This window comes from Octodon degus, unplaced genomic scaffold, assembly GCF_000260255.1.
Source record: "Octodon degus isolate 3935 unplaced genomic scaffold, OctDeg1.0 scaffold00184, whole genome shotgun sequence".
Lineage (NCBI taxonomy): Eukaryota > Metazoa > Chordata > Mammalia > Rodentia > Octodontidae > Octodon > Octodon degus.
Genome location: NW_004524760.1, coordinates 1 through 12,290, shown reverse-complemented (window position 1 = coordinate 12,290; position 12,290 = coordinate 1). Strand labels below are relative to the sequence as shown.

The window sequence follows — 12,290 nt, the reverse complement described above, 5'->3', positions numbered from 1 at the left end:
CCCTGGTCCCACAAAAAAAAAAAAAAAAAAAAGGCATCTAGCTCTGCTCATTCTTTTTTGGAGGGGTGAGGACTGAACTCATGACTTCGCACTTGCCAGGCAGGCACTTATGCCTGTTGAGCTATCTCCCCAGCTGCTCATTCTCTATAATGTCAGATTTCCTATTAATGAACAATCCTTGATAAGAAATTCTGCTGAAGCTGTGGAAGTGCCACACATATATAAAAACCATAAGACCAGAGGACAGCTACGTGTGGTGTCATATGCCTGTAAATCCAACACTCTGGAGCCTGAGGCAAGAGAATCACAAACTCAAGATCAGCTTAGGCAACTTACAAGATGCTGTCTCAAAATAAATAAAGGTGGGATGGGGGATAGGGGAATGTATATCTCACTCAATGACGAGTTCCTGGTACAGTCCTCTGCACCTTAAAAAAAAAAAAAGCTGGGGCTGGGGAGATAGCTCTACAAGCGCTTTCATGGCAAGCACAAGGACCTGGGTGAGTTCGATCCCCAGCTCCCCATGCCATGTCAGCCTGGAAACCAAGCATGGTAGCACATGGCTGTAATTCCAGCGCTGGGGAGGATGAGACAGGAGGATCATTGCAAGTGTGAGACCAGTCTGGGGGCTAAAGAGTGAGCACAAGGTCCACCCAAACTCCACAGTTAGACCCTGTCTCAAAAAAACAAAAAAAAAAACCAAAACAAAAAAAAAAACTACTAATAATTAATTAATTAAAAAAAAAACTTTAAGAGAAATCTCGCTGGGGGCCCAAGCAGACCACCAGGTGAAAATACTGTTTTGGTGGTTGATGAGGTACAGGTACCAAAGAACCTTTGTTACAGGGATGCCAAAGCAAGGGAAAAAGGGATCAGTAGCGGAAGATGGGGAAGAGCCCAAGAGAACCAGAGGCAAAGAAGAGTAAAGTGGGAGCAAAGAAAAACGAAAAATAGGCAACAGGAGAAGGCCAGTCTTGTATGAGGATCCTCCAGATTAAAAAACCTCGCCCAGTGGCAAATCTGCCACACTCAAGATATGCTCTTGGAATGTAGATGGGCTTCAGGCCTGGATTAAGAAGGGCTTAGAGTGGGTAAAGGAAGAAGCCCCAGATATTCTGTGCCTCCAGGAGACCAAATGTTCAAGAGAACAAACTCCCAGCTGAGCTCCAGGAGCTGTCTGGACTATCCCATCAGTACTGGTCAGCACCTTTTGACAAGGAAGAATATAGCAGTGTGGGTCTGCTTTCCTGCCAGTGCCCACTCAAAGTCTCTTATGGCATTGGTGAGGAGGAACATGACCAAGAAGGCCAGGTGACTGTGGCTAAATCTGACTCATTTGTGCTGGTCACAGCCTATGTACCCAATGCAGGTCGGGGTCCGGTAAGGCTGCAGTACAGGCAGTGCTGGGATGAAGCCTTTCTTAGAATTTTGTGTGTGTGTGTAACCAGGAATTGAACTCAGGCCCTTGTGCTTGCCAGGCAAGTACTTACTCTACTGAGCTATCTCCCCGGCCCCAAATATAGTTGTTTTGTTTTGTTTTTTGGTGGAACCAGGGATTGAACTCAAACCCTTGTGCTTGCCAGGGAAGCACTTATCCCACTGAGCCTTCTCCCCAGACCTCTCACAAGTTCTTGAAGGGCTTGGCATCCCACAAGCCTCTTGTACTATGTGGAGACCTCAATGTGGCTCATGAAGAAACTGACTTTCGTAACCCCAAAGAAAACAAAAAGAATGCTGGCTTCACTCCACAGGAGCACCAAGGCTTTGGGGAGCTGCCCCAGGCTGTGCCACTGGCCGACAGCTTTTGCCACCTGTATACTATTGCTGCCTATGCCTACACCTTTTGGACTTACATGCTGGGTCCAAGAATGTAGGTTGGCACCCTGGTTACTTTCTGTTGTCCCATTCCCTTTAACCTGCTTTGTGTGACAGCAAGATCTATTCCAAGGCTCTTGGCAGTGACCACTGTCCCATCACCCTGTACTTAGCACTGTGACATTCTCCAAATCACTGTGAGCCTGAGAATAACTGCCCTTCCCCCACACAAATATTCCTCCTTTACTGGCCCTCTAAAAGTCCACTTTCTCATCTATGAGAATGCAAATCCTTTGATCAGGTACCATTACAGGTTTTTTGGTTGTTTTTTTTTTTTTTAACCCAAGGTTTGCTTGTTTTTTTCTTTGTGGACCCTTACGTTAAAGTTTCTGACAAGTTCTTTTTTGATCTATGTGTAAATAAAAGGCCATAGTTTCAGCAGCAGCAGCAGCAGCAGCAGCAGCAGCAGCAGCAGCAGCAGCAGCAGCAGCAGAAGAAGAAGAAGAAGAAGAAGAAGAAGAAGAAGAAGGAAGAAGGAAAGAAAAAAAAACTTTAACAATAAAAATAGCTATAAATGAATTAAATTTGTAAGGAGTAATCAAGGCTGGCCTTGCGAGGAATGTGGCACAAGTCTGTAATCCTGACATTCGGAGGCTGAGGTAGTAGATCGAGGTGTTTTGAGGCCAACCTGCACAACATCCTGAGTTCAAAGCCAGCTTGAACTACTTAGTGAGAACCTGTCTCAAACCCCACCCAACCACAGAGAAGGTTGGCAATCATAGTGTCCAAAGGCATACTGTTTTCAAATACGACAAAACAGTTCCCTGAGTAGAGGTGAACAGCCATTACGACCTTCTCCAGCTCTCGAGAGACCAGCATCCCACCCAACTAAGTAAATGGAAATGAACTCACCCCAGGGCTCCTGCGAGGAGAGTTGACAGCTGGGACCTGTGGGGACAACACCAACTGTTGAAATAGCCAGCCCCTAGTCTAGACCTCCCACCCATAATCTCCTCTTGGCCCTCACCTTTACAGCGTGAGCCACGATCTTTTTCAAGACGATGGGCTTTCTGATTGGAGCCTCAGAGGGTGCCTGAAAAGCAGGGATGACCATGGTGAGCTCTACGTTAGATCAGGGAAAATAACTAAGAAACTCGGGGCTCACCTTCTGGGAGATTTCAGGAAGGACGCTAAGCAGGAGGTCAGAGCCTGATTTTCGCTGGGACCTCCGCAGGGTTTTGGAAGATGGGGCCGTGGGCTCTGGAAGGAGAAAAACGTTTCTAGGCTCAGAAAGACTCTAGGTTCTACAAGAGACAGGCGAAGGTTCCCAAGCCAGCCCTTTCGGGATGCCTTAGGGAAAACAAGCCTCTTTTCGTAAAGGGTTCGCGTCTCCCAAACGGTTTAGCTCCATTTCTTCCGCGCGCCTTCCGCTCACCAGAGCGCCGAGCGGTCCCTTCCGACCGCGTTCGCCTCCCAGACATATCTAGTTTCTGTGTCGACCTCCTTCGCCACCGCAACCGCGGGCCCGCGCCAACAGCAAAGAAAATCGGCCACCTTGGAAGCGTTCGAATTACCCGCCCTGCGTAGGAGGAAGTGGAAGTGACGCAAAACGGGAGCGCCGCTACTCTCGGAATCCCCAGCTTTTCACTCAAAAGCAGGGGCGTGGCTCGCGGGCTTTGACGTCATCAGCGCGCGCTGCACCCGGAAGAGACGTGGCAGCAGAGGATAATCGGGGCGGCTCGGGCTGAGGGGGAAGAGCGGCTGCTGGTGAGCGTGATACCTGACCTGCGCCTCGAACCACTGCTTGCGCTGGTCCGGACCAGCGCCGTGGCCGATCAGTGACAGAAAGAATCTGTACGGAAGGGGCGGGGCCGGGAGGGGGTGGGGCTCAGGAGGGGCCGTAGGGGCGGGGTTGGTGGTATCTAGGGAGTTGGTGGTCGAGCGTGGGTGGGATTCAGGAATGTAGGGTCGTCAGAGGCAAGACTTATCCAGGGGGTGTGGCCCGTCCAAAACTGGGTACGTGGGTGAGAATTTGGGAATGGGGTGCGTAAGAATAGTGTTTGGAAGAGTTTGGAGTGGATACGAGCTGGGCTGGTGAGAAGTGATGTCCCCCAGAACCTGGCTTACTGTCAACTCCGTCCCTTTCTCTAGGGTCGGTCATGGGACTTTGCAAGTGCCCCAAAAGGAAGGTGACCAACCTGTTTTGCTTCGAACACCGAGTCAACGTCTGTGAACATTGCCTGGTAGCCAATCACGCCAAGGTGGGACATTCAGGGCTGTTACAGAGCAGGGTACTTGGTAGACAGGCCATACTGGCACTACCAAATCCATCAGGGGCCTTGCACTAGAGTATTAATTCCACAAGGGCAAGGACTTAGTTTATTTTGCTCATTGCTTTATTTCCAGCGCCTAAAATAGTCTGGTGCACAGTAAGTGTTCAATATTTATTGGTTAAACAAAAAGATGAGTTTCCTCTGTGATGAGAAGAGACAGTTGGACCTTGGAGTGGTAGGTGGTGGAGCCCCAGCTCCAGCTGTGACTTGTCTCTTCCACTTCAGTGCATTGTACAGTCCTACCTGCAGTGGCTCCAAGATAGTGACTACAACCCCAACTGCCGACTTTGCAACACACCCCTGGCCAGCCGGGAGACGACCCGCCTTGTCTGCTATGGTGAGGCATGGACACCTTGAACGGATAAGGCAACTTCTCTAACTGGCCCAGCTTGGTGACTCTTTAAGCATAGGACAGTGAGCTCCCCAAGTTAGGGAGGGCAGTGCTGCAGGTCCTAGTTCTATTATGTTACTTCCCTCATATGTAAACTTGGGCAAGACATTTTTCCTTCGCTAGGCCTCATTGTGTTTCCTAAAAGGCAAGGATCCTACTTCTTGTCCTGCCAATCTTGGAGAGTTTAGCAACAGCCAGTCAAGCTTGTGAGGATGGCTGTAACTGTGAAGAGTTAGCCATACCAGCAAAGCACTTTCAGATATTTGGGATCCATTACTGATTGCAAGATGAAACAAAGAGGAAGTGTTTCCCACACTAAAACAGAAGGATGGGAAGTCAAAAATCATATGTGTCATGCCAGTGACCTGAGTACAGTGTAAGAGCCTCAGCTTCAGTTTTTGAAGGAGCTGGTGCAAAACAGGCAGCTCTGTGTATTCATCCATGTGAGGGTTTGTGTATAGGTAGATGAATTTAACTTAACCTTGTGTCTTTATGTGACTGCTTATTGTGGGTGTGTAAGTATGTATAATGAGAACACAGGTATGTTGTAGACATACAAAGAACACATGGGTGGGTGAGGGTACTTGAGAAATAGCAAATGTGTAAGTTTTAGATATGTGTGTATGAGAGCCAGTCTAGATATAGGAAAAGTCACTTGTGTTTGTGTGTTTATCAACACATGCTCATTTGTGGCTACAGATGTGTATCTGTGCAAACACATACCCGTATGTATATTTAGGAACCTTTGCTGAAACTATTCTTGGTTAGCCATTAGCCCAAGGATGGTGATGAGTGCAGTCCCAGAGAGCTGTCCCTGAAAGGGTAGGTAGCATCTGCTTTGAGTTAGTCAGATGGTGGTCCAACAAGGGAATCAAAGGGAACACTAATGAAATACACCTGGGGTGAAGAGGTGACAGGCCCTAGTCACCCATGTATGTGCCCTTTCATCCATGCAGTAGGCTGTGGCCCATTGCTGGCTTTGGAGGTCAAAAGGAGTTCTTCCTCATGCCTTTCCTTCCCTATTTCATGGACCCTAAGATCTCTTCCACTGGGCTTGCCTGAATGAACGTGCTGCCCAGCTACCCCGAAACACTGCGCCTGCTGGTTATCAGTGTCCCAGCTGCAATGGTCCCATCTTCCCCCCAACCAATCTGGCTGGTCCTGTAGCCTCTGCACTGAGAGAGAAACTGGCTACTGTCAACTGGGCCCGTGCAGGACTGGGCCTTCCTCTGGTAAGAACTCCTCTATCTGTTTGCCCTGGCCTCACCTGAGCCAGGTGAGTGGCTGGGCAGGGTGGTAACCCAGACTCCTTCCTCCAGATTGATGAGGTGGTGAGCCCAGAGCCTGAATCCCTCAATTCCTCCAGCTTCTCTGACTGGTCCAGCTTTAATAGTAAGTGTTAACCTTCATCTGCTCTCCAACCCCTTCCCTCCCTGCCCTACTGACGGCTCTTCTCCGCCCACAGCCACTGACCCCAGTGCACAGGAGAAGACAGAAAGTACTTCTGCTCCCACAGTCTTCTACAGCCAGGCCCCAAGGCCCCCTTCATCTTCCAGCCCACCTGACCAGCACACAGTCATCCACATGGGCAGTTCTGAGCCCTTGACTCACGGTAAGCCAGGGAATTATCTGGGCTTCAGAAGGATAAATGGTGTACTCGGTTGGTTGGGAGAGGAGCTCAGGGATTGAGAGCCCTATGTGGAGTTACCTTTCCTCACTCCAAGCACAGGCATAACCACCCCACAATTCCAAAATGTTTTGCCAGCTGGGGAAAGACAGAAGACCGTTACCACTGACGCGCACGCACGTGCACACACAGAAACATATACACACATACACAGCAGGTTCCCTGAGCCTATTGATGTTCTTGGCTCTACCCCTGCAGCCCCAAGGAAAGTGTATGACACAAGGGACGATGACCGGGCACCAGCCCTCCATGGGGATTACGATGATGACAAGTACCGCCGGCGGCCTGCCCTGGGCTGGCTGGCCCAGCTGCTCAGGTATATGGGGTCAGGTGGGAGGCCGGACCCTTGGAAGGATGATTTGACAAAGGGACTTACACCAGACCCTAGCCATATCTGATGCAAGGACTCTGAAGAACAGCCTCTGCTGGCGAGTAGAAGCATTGCTACCTCCCACCTCTGGGATCTTTGCATTCCACTGGAGCTTTGGACTCAAGCTCTTTGAGGCATCTTCATGCTTTTTATCCTGCAAGCCTGACACATTGCAGTTTTCAGAAAAATCATACATCTCAGCTGCTTTGAGCTGCACAGTAACCCTGTGTGGTAGAGTGATCATCTGTATGGCACAGATGAAGAAACGGAAGGTCAAGGATGTGCCCCCTCCTTGACTAGGGCCCCTCTTCATGCCTCGGCCGCAGGGCCTGAACTAACTTTAACTTTCTCTTTGTTCCCCCAGGAGCCGGGCTGGGTCTCGGAAGCGGCCTCTGACCCTACTGCAGCGAGCAGGGTTGCTGCTGCTCTTGGGGCTGCTAGGTTTCCTGGCCCTCCTTGCCCTCATGTCTCGTCTGGGCCGGGCTGCAGCTGACAGTGATCCCAATCTGGACCCACTCATGAACCCACACATCCGTGTGGGCCCCTCATGAGCCCTGGCTTGTGACTGGGCCAGCTCAAGGCCCCAAGGAGGGAGACATTCCTCACCCTCAAGTCCAAGACACTAAGATCCCAGGCCCAAAGCCAAGGCCACCAGGGCAGCTGCAGGCTGGGTCTGGAGTCCTATAGGTCAAGCATTTGTCTTAATTTGCTTCTCCTTGGATCTCCTGCCCCCTACCCCAACCCCTCGAAGGAGTTGACAGGGGCAAATAAACAACAGACTTTATTAAAACACCCAAAGCTGGCTTTTCCTTACCCCTTTCAGCCTTGGCCCGTCCCCAGGCCTCAGTGGCTTTCCTCTCGGTGCTGAATAGTTAGAAACTCCAGAGACAAGCGGTTGAAGAACATGACCGCATTGAGTACTGGGCAGAGTAGAGAGCCATCAGCCCCCCACCCTGCCCCTTATCCATCCCAGTCCCAAGCTCCCCTCCCCACCCTCTGAGCATTACTCACTCAAGATGGTTAGAGCAGAGCACTGGAAATATTTGTCCTCTGTCATCTCAGCGTAGACTGACCCCATGGCAGCCCAGCAGACACTCATTACCTGGGAGAACTGTAGGCCCATCCAGTGGGGAGCAGCCCCCCACCCTGACCCAGTAGGGTGCCCCAGCCCCGCCCCCCCAGCCAGCTCTGAGCCCCCACCATCAGGATAGGCGTGTAGTCGAAGCTCATGCGGTCATAGTGGTGGGTGATGTAGAAGTTGTACAGGTCGCTGGCAAAGATGCCCAGGTGTATGAAGAAAAGCAGGAGTGCGGCCATGGTGAGCATCATGCCTTGGGGGAAGAAGAGCACAGCCACTCGGTCCCGCCACCGCATCCTGAGCACAGCAGAGGCCTCTGGTCAGACCCAATCACTGGAGCAAGGGGGAGACTGGCCAAGATAGCCAAACCCCCTGGTTCTACTTCACCCCATCTGGAACAACAGCGGTATTCCAGAACCAAGAGAACACTGGAGGGGTGAGGCTGTAGAACCCAAACCACTCTCAGCAAAGACAAGAGTGTTCAATGGGTAGCTGGGTGTGCTTGAAATTGAGGGAAGCTAGGCAAAAGGTGTATTGGGGGAGGAAGGGAAGGAACAGTGTCAATCTGCATCCCTCAGTCCGACAGACATAGTGTGGGCACATTCACTGATGGAGATCTGGGGCTCGGGTAAGACCTAAGCCTGCAGTAAGTCTTGGGATGACGGGAGATGAGGACTCAGATGTGCAGTTGGGAGACTTCCTTGCTGAGGAACCTGGACCCCAGATTCCAAGTTGGCTCTACCACAGCTAGGGAAGAACTAAGGTAGAGTTTAGTACATTTTCTGCAGCCATCCTGGGAGTGTCCCTGTGCTTCATGTGTGGTCCAGAGAGCAGCTGGCTTTTCCAAGGCCAGTGCTCACCAGCTTTCTCCTGTCCACCTCAGGTGTGCAGACGCTTCACACCCATCACCTCCCTCATTCTGAGGCCTTTGAGAAGGCTGGGGCTGGCCACATCAGTCCTGTTTTGAGTCAGGCTGAAAGCGATTGTTTTACTCAAGCTTTCATGGTCTGTGAGCCATACCAAGTTTGTTCTGAAATGAAACTGTCATACCCATCATATTCCGTCAGAAGTGAAATCACAAATGCTGTCAATGAAATTATCCAGAAAAAGAGCCCATAATGGTGTGGAGGGACAGGCAGGCTCCCAAGGATTGAAGTAGGAGGAGGGAAGGACTTGATGCTCAGCCCTGCCCCCAATGCTGCCTGGCCCTGGAGTTAGGTTCTTGTCTCGGTCCTCTGAGCTGTGGATTAGATCCTGCACCCTCCAAGTTTGCTTGCTGTTCTGACCTTGCTGTGTTGCGTTTTTTGTGGTGCTAGGGTTAATATCCCAGTCCTCAGTGCAGAGTCCTCTACTGCTGAGTAACATCCCAGCCCTCTGTGGTTTAAATACATGGCTTGTTGCCCTGAACTCAGGTGGTAGCTGAATCCCCAAAACCTGTTAATGATGGTAAGAGTGCAACTTAAACTGACCGTAGAAATTAGAGGGACTGCTTGTCCTACTGAGCTATCTCCCTGGCCCTGTATGTGATTTTTTTTTAAATTCAAGTAACCAATCTCTCTCTCTCTCTCTCTCTCTCTCTCTCTCTCTCTCTCTCTCTCTCTCTCTCTCTCTCTCTCCCCTCTCCCCCCCCCCTTGTAAATGGGCTTCTCTTTCTTACTGGGTCTCACTCTTGTTCAGGCTGGCCTTCAACTTCTGATCCTCCTGTGTCAGCCTTTAGTGCTGGGATCACAGGCATGTGCCATTACTCCCAGCAGCTTTTATATATTGAAGTTCCCTTTTAGGCTGGCCTTAAACTCACTGTCGTTAGCAATAAGCCCTAGAGTCAATGTGTCCATGCAGAAATAAAGCACTCAGACACCAAAAAATCTTGGCAAGGCAAGTTTGCTTCTGCAGAAGAGCACACCCCAACAATGAGGAGGGTACACTGAGCGGCAGCAGCAAGCTCCTTATATATCCTACCTTTTGGGCAGGTAGCTGCCTTCTCCCTATTGGCACCTTAAAAGTTCACTCATCCTGATTGTCTGGTTTAGGTGTGTGAGGGGTGAGGCTGGGAGGTTGCTAGGCAGGATGGCTAAGGGGGTGTGGGGGTACCAGGACTGGAAGTCATTTCCATATGTTGTTCCCAGAGTCCTTGCCTCAGATGTTGTAACAACTGCAATCCTGGTGCAAGGGGGGAAGGTGAACAGCCCACAGTGAAATAAAGTTTTAAGGTGGAGGTCCTACTGCTTATATCCTTTTTTTTTTTTAAATTTTATTTGTGTGTGTGTGTGTGTGTGTGTGTGTGTGTGTGTGTGTGTGTGTATGGCCAGCTCAGCCCACTAGGGGGCGGGGCTGGCTGGCATGTGGTGCTGGGGGATTGAACCGCAGTCCCTGTGCTTTGCTAAGTTTGTTCTAAGTAGGTGCTTTAGACCACTGAGCCATCTCACCAGCCCCACTGCTTATATCGATAGAAAAGATAGGACCCCAGTTTCCCACACTATGTAGCCCAGGCTGGCCTCCAACTTACAACAATCCTGCCTCAGCCTCCCAAGTGCTGGGATTACAAGCAAGTGCCTCCCCCTCCTCCTCCTTCCCTCCTCCCCTCTCCCCCCACCCTCCTCTTCTTCACAGGGTCTCACTACGCCACATCTGGACTCTGTCACTGGCTCAGTGCCCCCGGGGGTGGGGCCGGTGAGGCATCATTCTTTTTGTTTATTTCTTTTTTAATGTATTAGGTACAGGATCTCACTACACAGCTTGGCCTCATAGCAGTCCTGTTTTTCAGCCTCCCCAGCTCTGGGATTCCACACCAGGACTCAGTCACTGGCTCAGCGTGCCCTGGGGCGGAGTCAGCGAGGCATGTGTTCCGGGCCATCAAGCCAGGGTCTCTGCACTTGCCTGGGCAGGCGCTTAGTCCGCTGAGCTATCTCCCTGGCCCTAATAGTCATCCTATGTTTAGACATTTCTTTTCTTTTTGTAGCTCTAGGAATCAAACATCTCCAGCCCTTCAACATTTTTTATTTTGAAACAAGGTCTTGCTTAGTTGCCCAAGCTGGGCTTGAAGTTGTACTCCCTTACCTCAGCCTCCTAAATGCTGGGGTTATAAGTGTGTGCTCCCACGGCTGGCTATAAATCTGTTACTTACAAGAACTTATTCTTGCATTGCTGGGTTATCTTCCTTAGGCATTTGCTTTCTTTTTTTTTGGTTTTCTGAGACAAAGTCTTGCTATACAATCCAGCCTGGCCTTGGACTCACTATGTCATCCAGAATGGCCTCAAACTCACGGCAAGCCTCCTGCTTCAGTCTCTCAGTTTCTGGGGTTACAGGAAACATTGCGTCAAAATGTCCAGCTAGGTTTTTTTTGGTTTATTTTTTAGACAAGGGCTTACTATTAGACAGGGGCTCACTGTTCGGTGACCTAGAAATTCTTGTTAGCCCAGGCTGACAAACTTGTAGAAAGCCTCCTGCCTCAGCCTCCCAAGTGCTAGCACTATAGGTGTGTGCTACCATGCCCAGCAGATTATTTTTGTAATGATACTGAGCTACAACTGCGTGTGTGGTAATGGGCCTTGAACACAGGGCTTCATATTGAACTATATTCTTAGGCTTTTTTTCCCCCTTACTGAGCCAGGATCTTGCTGTATTGCCCAGGCTGACTTTGAACTTTTCATCATCTTTTTCTTATTTATTTATTTATTTATTTATTTATTTATTTATTTATTGTTGTACTGGGGATTGAATTCAGGGCCTTGTGCATGCTAGGCAAACACTCTACCACTGAGATACACCTCTAGAACTTTCATCCTCTCTGCTCAGCTCACAAGTACCAAGATTACAGACCATGTGTACTTTTTTTTTTTTTTTTTTTTTTTGCAGTACCAGGGATTGTACTTTTTAAAAAGAGTCGCTGGCCACATATGAGGCCACATGCCTGAATCCCAGCACTCAGGAGGCTAAGGCAGGAGGATCACTGCACGTTTGAGGCCAGAACTACATAGTGAGACCCATTGAAAGAAAGAAAGAAAGAAAGAAAGAAAGAAAGAAAGAAAGAAAGAAAGTCTCTGAACATCCTGTTGAGTCAGAGGCCAGCAAACTGTTGCTGTCAAAGGTCAGTTAGAGAGATTTAGGTTTTTGTGGGCCATGACATCTCCATGGCAACTATTATACTTGAGTTTGCTTTGTAGTTCAAATGTAATTATGCGAACAAATGGTTATGGCTGTGTTCTGGTAAATTTTGCTTATGGACATTAAAATATATATTTCATATATTTTTCAACAACCATAGAATCTACAGCAAGGCATATAATAGTCAAGATTTCAGAAATTGAACACAAGAGCAGAATATAAGAAGATGTTAGAGGAAAGAAATAAATCACCTATAAAGGAAAGCCCATCAGAATCAGCTGAGGCCAGCCAAATAGCTCAGTGGATTAAAGCCCCTGCCATAAATAAATAATTTTTTTTTTAAAAAAGGGCGCTGGTGAGATGGCTCAGTGGTCTGAAGCACCTACTTAGAACAAGCTTGGCAAAGCACAGGCACCGCGGTTCAATCCCCCAGCACCACATGCCAGCCAGCCCCGCCCCCTGGTGGGCTGAGCTGGCCACACACATACATACATACATACATACATACATA

The 12,290-nt window shown here is 49.5% G+C and overlaps 3 protein-coding genes and 1 pseudogene across 4 annotated transcripts in view; 2 read left to right on the top strand and 2 right to left on the bottom strand.

The window, feature by feature from the left end:
- Cdca5 (cell division cycle associated 5) overlaps positions 1-3,377 on the bottom strand; it is a 10,774-nt gene extending 7,397 nt beyond the window's left edge. The window contains exons 1-4 of the mRNA XM_004643729.2: positions 3,251-3,377; positions 2,981-3,075; positions 2,843-2,908; positions 2,728-2,763 (exon numbers count right to left, since the gene is read on the bottom strand). Coding sequence (XP_004643786.1) covers positions 2,728-2,763; positions 2,843-2,908; positions 2,981-3,075; positions 3,251-3,296 — 243 coding nt within the window. The 5' untranslated portion in view covers positions 3,297-3,377. The remainder of the gene's footprint in view (positions 1-2,727; positions 2,764-2,842; positions 2,909-2,980; positions 3,076-3,250) is intronic.
- On the top strand, positions 849-1,996 carry LOC101581759 (annotated as a pseudogene).
- Positions 3,378-3,496: 119 nt separating the features above from the next.
- On the top strand, positions 3,497-7,383 carry Zfpl1 (zinc finger protein like 1). 2 transcript variants are annotated; one of them, XM_023703896.1, is made up of 8 exons: positions 3,497-3,582; positions 3,967-4,076; positions 4,374-4,485; positions 5,578-5,771; positions 5,859-5,931; positions 6,005-6,151; positions 6,425-6,542; positions 6,961-7,383. In XM_023703896.1, exons 2-8 carry the CDS (start codon positions 3,975-3,977, stop codon positions 7,145-7,147), a joined length of 933 nt encoding a protein of 310 aa, XP_023559664.1. In that variant the 5' UTR covers positions 3,497-3,582; positions 3,967-3,974; the 3' UTR covers positions 7,148-7,383. The 2 variants fall into 2 exon arrangements, with proteins under 2 accessions (XP_023559664.1, XP_004643785.1); XM_004643728.2 differs by having other exon boundaries at positions 3,512-3,669.
- A 56-nt stretch (positions 7,384-7,439) lies between these two features.
- On the bottom strand, positions 7,440-7,970 carry Tmem262 (transmembrane protein 262). The gene is made up of 3 exons (XM_012517476.1): positions 7,797-7,970; positions 7,608-7,707; positions 7,440-7,516 (listed from the first exon to the last, which is right to left on the bottom strand). Exons 1-3 carry the CDS (start codon positions 7,968-7,970, stop codon positions 7,440-7,442), a joined length of 351 nt encoding a protein of 116 aa, XP_012372930.1.
- Positions 7,971-12,290: the final 4,320 nt, after the last annotated feature.